This window comes from Callorhinus ursinus, unplaced genomic scaffold (assembly GCF_003265705.2).
Source record: "Callorhinus ursinus isolate GAN/ISIS: 27379988/994484 unplaced genomic scaffold, GSC_fseal_2.0 scaffold1, whole genome shotgun sequence".
Lineage (NCBI taxonomy): Eukaryota > Metazoa > Chordata > Mammalia > Carnivora > Otariidae > Callorhinus > Callorhinus ursinus.
The window spans coordinates 134494340-134500714 of NW_027397063.1; the positions used below are offsets into that span (position 1 = coordinate 134494340).

Here is a 6375-nt window from a genome sequence, read left to right on the forward strand (position 1 = left end):
TGTGTGTGTGTGTGTGTGTGTGTGTGTGTGTGTGTGTGTGTGTGTGTTAGAGAGGGGGAGAGAAACTAACTACAGTTGCACAGTTTCTACACTTACACTGTTCCTAAACACTAAAGCTGTGTTGTCTTTTTCTGAATGATTATATGTTTATTTTTACCATTTTCCATGGTGATAAACTAAACTAAACTGTTAAAAAATTTAATGTAATAATACATCTTATTAATCTCAAAGCTTAATAAAAATATTATGACCAATCTGAATATTTAGAACTGTTAAAAACAATAGTTTCATACCAAAATTATTTTTTGTCTTGAAATAATATTTGGAATCTTGCTTGTATTTTTTTCATTGTCCTAAAACCTCAAATTTTCTATAGAATATGAGATATCTTTACAAAAGATGTTTCAGTGTCCCATAATGTCATTTCCTATAGATTCCAGAATTTCTTTTTCCAATCTAATCTTGCTTATCCTTGAAGTTAAGGTTGTTGTTTTGGTTAAAACATAAAGGTGCAGTTACATATATGATATATTTTGATCTTAATGGCTAATATGTCAGGTTTATGGCTGTTTTATCTTGATACATATAGACAGCTAAGTCCCAACCCTAATTCATTGTGTGAAAGAGAGAACATTCATGGACATAGAGATAATGCTAGTGATTGTTTGGGTTCCCATTCTATTAAGGAAATGTACTTAGCACTATTGCTATTGGATTAGAAAATGATAGACATCATAATCTCACTCAAACATCAACATGTATGTATAGGATAGCAGTTCCCAAACTTGCCCAGTCATCAGAATCACCTGGAGGGCTGGTCAAAACACAGATTGCTTGTCTCACCCTCAAGTTTCTGATTCAGTGATTCTGGGGTAAGGCCTGAGAATTTGCATTTTTAGCAAATTCCACAGTGATGCTGAGGCCGATGTGGTTCCCATCCTCCCCCCAGCCTTTTTGTCAAGTGGAAGGTAGTAGAGCAGGACAGTGAAGCCTATGGACTTATGTGATACCCCACAGACTTTGGTGATAGCCCCAGAGTTGAGCCCTGGCTTTGATACTTATGAACACTATAACTTGGACAAGTTAGGGATCAGTTTTGTCTTCTGTAAAATGATAACAATTCTATTTATTAGGAATATTGAATAAAATAATGCATGTTAACTGTGTAAAACATGCTTAACCCTATAATGAGTGCTCACTAAATGCAACGTTTGTAACTAGTAGTGATGGTAATTGGAGCAGTGAGAGTAGAAGCAGTAGTTAGTGGTAATGGAAAAGAATACACATGTTTCCTTAGTTCACTTGCAATAAAAGTTTATTTTTCTGGGTGCCTGGGTGGCTCAGTTGGTTAAGCGACTGCCTTCGGCTCAGGTTATGATCCCAGAGTCCTGGGATCGAATCCCACATCGAGTTCCCGGCTCAGCGGGGAGCCTGTTTCTCCCTCTGACCCTCTTCCCTCTCATGCTGTTTTTTTCTCTCTCTCTCTCTCAAATAAATAAATAATTTTTTTTTAAAAAAGTTTATTTTTCTTTCCTAAGGAGGCTGGGCAGAAAGCTTGCTTTTCATTTATGACATTGTTTCTATGAGAAACACTCAGCAAGAAGGGAATTCGTTGAAAAGAAGTATTGCCCTTAGTAAAAGAATGTTCAGGAGTATGTTGAAGTTGAGAATCCATGTTGCAGTTCAAGCAAAAGTCTATCCATTTGTGCAGTAGGTTTTTCAATATTCAGAACCTAATGCATTTGTTTCTTTCCTTCCCTTAGCAACAAGAGCAAGACCCAACAAACCTATACATCTCAAATCTCCCCATTTCTATGGATGAGCAGGAACTTGAAAATATGCTGAAACCCTTCGGACACGTCATTTCCACAAGAATACTAAGAGATGCTAATGGAGTCAGCAGAGGCGTTGGCTTTGCCAGGTAAAACACTTGCTATGTACATGTACATGTACATGTTTCCTCCTTATTCCCTTTTAATTCCATTCCTTTCTAGAACTAGGGCCCAAAGCAATAGACTATTTTAGCCTCTCCCTGCAAAAAAAAGTAGCTTTTCAAACCGACTCTCTATCTTTGCTTCAATCCAAAGAATTCCAATGTAATTATAAATATGTTGTGCTTGCTAAAATCTGTATGTACAAAGAATGGTTATATGTGTCTCAGGTCATAATGATATGCATACCCAGTTCCCAATTCTCTCTATGCCTGTAGATTAGCAAAATCAGATGCTGCCAATTTCTGCTAATGGTAATAAATGCCCAATACCCCAAAGCTAAAGAGCCCATGTGGTGAACAAAGCATCCAAATGTTTTTGCATTGATTTCCAAAGAATGAGACGATAGAATTTCTCAGTCAAGAAAAGGAAGAGAAGAAAAATTTCGAGAAACAAGAATTGTTGGGAAGTCCCAAGGAACCCAGAAATATAAGTGGGGGGATTAGGAGGGTATTTGCATTTAAGAGGCCCTGGCTATGTGGTTTTGATGTTTTACGCAGAACAGAAAAAAGCAAATTGCACTTTTTTCATTGTCAGAAAAGGAAAAGTAGTTTTCATCTTAACTTTAAGGGATGTTTACAAAGGAAGATCTCAGCCGGGAACGGAGTTAAAATGGTTGTACCTGCTGTGCTTTCATGAAAAACAAAGCAAAAGAAACCACAGAGAAAAAGAAACTGCTCAACAACAAAGAACGAGAGTAAAAGCCGTGTCTCCATGGCTTGGTGTGTTTATGTGTCTCCAGCTGACTTCACGTGGATGAGTGAATGAATGCTAGAGTCATTGGGAAGTCAGCCCTTTGCAGACAGGTGTGTCCATTGATAATAAACCCTGCCATTACCTGGAAACCATTCCAAACCAACTTTTATTAACCCACTTTGAAAGACAGCAAATTGGGGCGCCTGGGTGGCTCAGTCAGTTAAGCGGCTGCCTTTGGCTCAGGTCATGGTCCCAGGGTCCTGGGATCGAGTGCCACATCGGGCTCCCTGCTCAGCGGGGAGCCTACTTCTCCCTCTGCCTGCCTCTCTGCCTACTAGGGCTTCTATCTGTCTGTCAAATAAATAAATAAAAAATCTTAAAAAATAAAAAAGAAAGATAGCAAATTGTAGGGGCGCCTGGGTGGCCCATTCAGTTAGACATCTGACTCTTGACTTTGGCTTGGGTCATGATCTCAGGGTCTTGAGATCAAGCCCCATGTTGGGCTCTGTGCTGAGCATGGAGCCTGCTTGGGATTCTCCGTCTCCCTCTGCCCCTCCTGGGCTCAATTTCCCTCTCTCTGTCTCTCTAAATACATACATACATACCAATCTCTAACTTGACTTCCTACAAGTCATGGACCATGTCTTAAAATTCATATCCGCGGGGTGGGGCGGAGCAAGATGGCGGAAGAGTAGGAGACCTGGATTTTGTCTGGTCTCAGGAATTCAGCTGAATAGGGATCAAATCATTCTGAACACCTACGAGCTCAACAGGAGATCGAAGAAGAGAGTAGCAACAACTCTCTGAACAGAGAAGCGACCACTTACTGGAAGATAGGACGTGCAGAGAAGTGAATCCGAGGCGATATTCGGGAGGATAGACGGCGGGGGAGGGGGTCTCCATCGGCCGCTTCTGGCAAGTGCTAGAGCCGCGGAGCACAAAATTGGAACTTTTAGAAGTCAGTTCCACTGAGGGAAGTCACTGCAGTGGCTAAGCGGGAGGTGGAAACCTCGCGAGACAGTGTGGACTCAGGACCCTCGGGGTCACAGAAAGACTGGAGGTGCCTGAGTGCGGCAGAGCTCCCAGGTATCGGAGCGGGGAAGCCGGCTGCAGAGACGGAGCCGAGGCGCAGGCTCTCAGCTCGGGGTTGCCATGAACTGTGATCCGCGGCCCAGTCAGGCCACTGCACCTGCAGCAGGGACCCAATAAGCAGCAGAGCCGGGGAGACTCCCCTTCCTCCCCAAGGTGGAGCGGCGCGGGAACGCACCGCAGGGATCTGCTGGGTTTGGGGACTCCACACGGGGTCAGGTGCCAGAGATAGAAACGCTCGGTCACAGGCCGGGTGAGTACGGAGTGCAGCCGGAGACTGGGGAGATGGGAGTGATTGACTGCTTTTCTCTGGGGGCGCACTGAGGAGCGGGGCCCCGAGTTCTCAGCTCCTCCTGGCAGAGAGTGGGAGGCCACCATTTTCACCCTGGTCCTCCAAAGCTGTACCGAGAGCTTGGAGGAAACAAAAGCTCCTGAGAGCAAACCCGAGCAGCTTGCTTAGCCCAGACCGACAAGGGCGGGACAAATCCGCCTCCGGCAAAGACATTTGGGAACCACAGCAACAGGCCCCTCCCCCAGAAGATCAGCAGGAACAGCCAGCAAGCCAAGATCAAGTTTACCGATCAAGGAGAACGGGAGAACTCCTGCGCTAGGGGAATACTGCACATAGAATTCATGGCTTTTTTGCCATGATTCATTAGTTTTCCAAAGTTAATTTTTTTAACTGTTTTTTGGGGGTTTTTTTTGAATTTTTCTTTTTCCCTTTTTCAACCAACATCTTATCAATCCCTTTTTTAAAAAAACATTTTTTATTTTTCATTTTTAGAGTCATATTTTATCCCTTCATAGTAGTTAACCTTATTTTTAGCATATATATATAAGTTGTTCTCTCTTTAAAATTTTGAGATACAGTTTCTTCTAATAGATCAAAATATACCCTAAATCACTAGTGTATGGCTTTGTTCTAGTCTCCTGCCTGATCACAGTCTCTCCCTTTTTTTTCTTTACTTTTCTTTTTTTTAAATCTTCTTCTTTCATCTTTCAAACAACTTCTTATCAATTCCATTTACAAAACCTTTTATAATTTTCATCTTTACAGTCATCTTCCATCCCTTCATTGTATCAACCCTTATTTTGTACATATATAAGTCTTTCTTCCTTTAAAATTTTAGGAGGCACTTTCTTCTAACAGACCAAAATACACCCAAAATCTAGTGTGTGGCACTGATCTATGCACTAGCCTGATGATATTTGATCATATTCTGTTTTTTGTTTTGTTTTGTTTTGTTCTGTTTTTGTTTGTTTTTATCTTTTTCTTTTTCTTTTTTTTTCCCCTTTCTTTTTTCTTTCTTTCCCTTTCTTTTCCCCTGGTTTCAGGTTTTCAGGTCTTTTCTGATTTGTATACAGTATATTTGCTGGGGACGTTGTTAACCTGTTAGCATTTTGTTCTCTCATTCATCTATTCTCCTCTGGACAAAATGACAAGACGAAAAAAATCACCTCAGCAAAAAGAACAAGAGGTAGTACCGTCAGCCAGGGACCTACTCAATACGGACATTAGTACGATGTCGGACCTAGAGTTCAGAATCACGACTTTAAAGATACGAGCTGGGCTTGAAAAAAGCATGGAGGTTGTTAGAGAAACCCTTTCTGGGGAAATAAAATAACTAAAATCTAACCAAGTCGAAATCAAAAAGGCTATTAATGAGGTGCAATCAAAAATGGGGGCACTAACTGCTAGGATAAATGAGGCAGAAGAGAGAATCAGCGATATAGAAGCCCAAATGATGGGCAACAGACACGTGAAAAATTGCTCAACATCGCTCGGCATCAGGGAAATCCAGATCAAAACCTCAATGAGATACCACCTCACACCAGTCAGAAAGGCTAAAATTAACAAGTCAGGAAACTGACAGATGTTGGCGGGGATGTGGAGAAAGGGGAACCCTCCTACACTGTTGGTGGGAATGCAAGCTGGTGCAGCCCCTCTGAAAAACAGTATGGAGGTTCCTCAAACAGTTGAAAATAGAGCTACCATACGATCCAGCAATTGCACTACTGGGTACTTACCCCAAAGATACAAATGTAGGGTTTTGAAGGGGTACATGCACCCCAACCTTTATAGCAGCAATGTCCCCAATAGCCAAAGTGCAGAAGGAGCCACGATGTCCATCAACAGATGAATGGATAAAGAAGATGTGGTACATATACCCAATGGAATATTATGCAGCCATCAAAAGGAATGAGATCTTGCCATTTGCAACGATGTGGATAGAACTGGAGGGTGTTATGCTGAGTGAAATAAGTCAATCAGAGAAAGACATGTATCATATGACCTCACTGATATGAGGAATTCTTAATCTCAGGAAACAAACTGAGGGTTGCTGGAGTGGTGGGGAGTGGGAGGGATGGGGTCGCTGGGTGATAGACAGTGGGTAGGGTATGTGCTATGGTGAGCGCTGTGAATTGTGCAAGACTGTTGAATCATAGATCTGTACCTCTGAAACAAATAATGCAACATATGTTAAGAAAAAAGAAAAAGAAGAAGATAGCAGGACGGGAAGAATGAAGGGGAGTAAGTCGGAGGGGGCGAGGAACCATGAGAGACGATGGACTCTGAAAAACAAACTGAGGGTTCTAG

General features: G+C 42.1%; 1 protein-coding gene across 9 annotated transcripts in view; it reads left to right on the plus strand.

Annotated features, from left to right (window-relative positions):
* RBMS3 (RNA binding motif single stranded interacting protein 3) overlaps nucleotides 1-6375 on the plus strand; it is a 1359336-nt gene that overhangs the window by 1075666 nt on the left and 277295 nt on the right. For all 9 annotated transcript variants that reach the window (XM_073901133.1, XM_073901139.1, XM_073901145.1 and 6 more), the window contains one exon: nucleotides 1764-1921. In XM_073901133.1, coding sequence (XP_073757234.1) covers nucleotides 1764-1921 — 158 coding nt within the window. The remainder of the gene's footprint in view (nucleotides 1-1763; nucleotides 1922-6375) is intronic.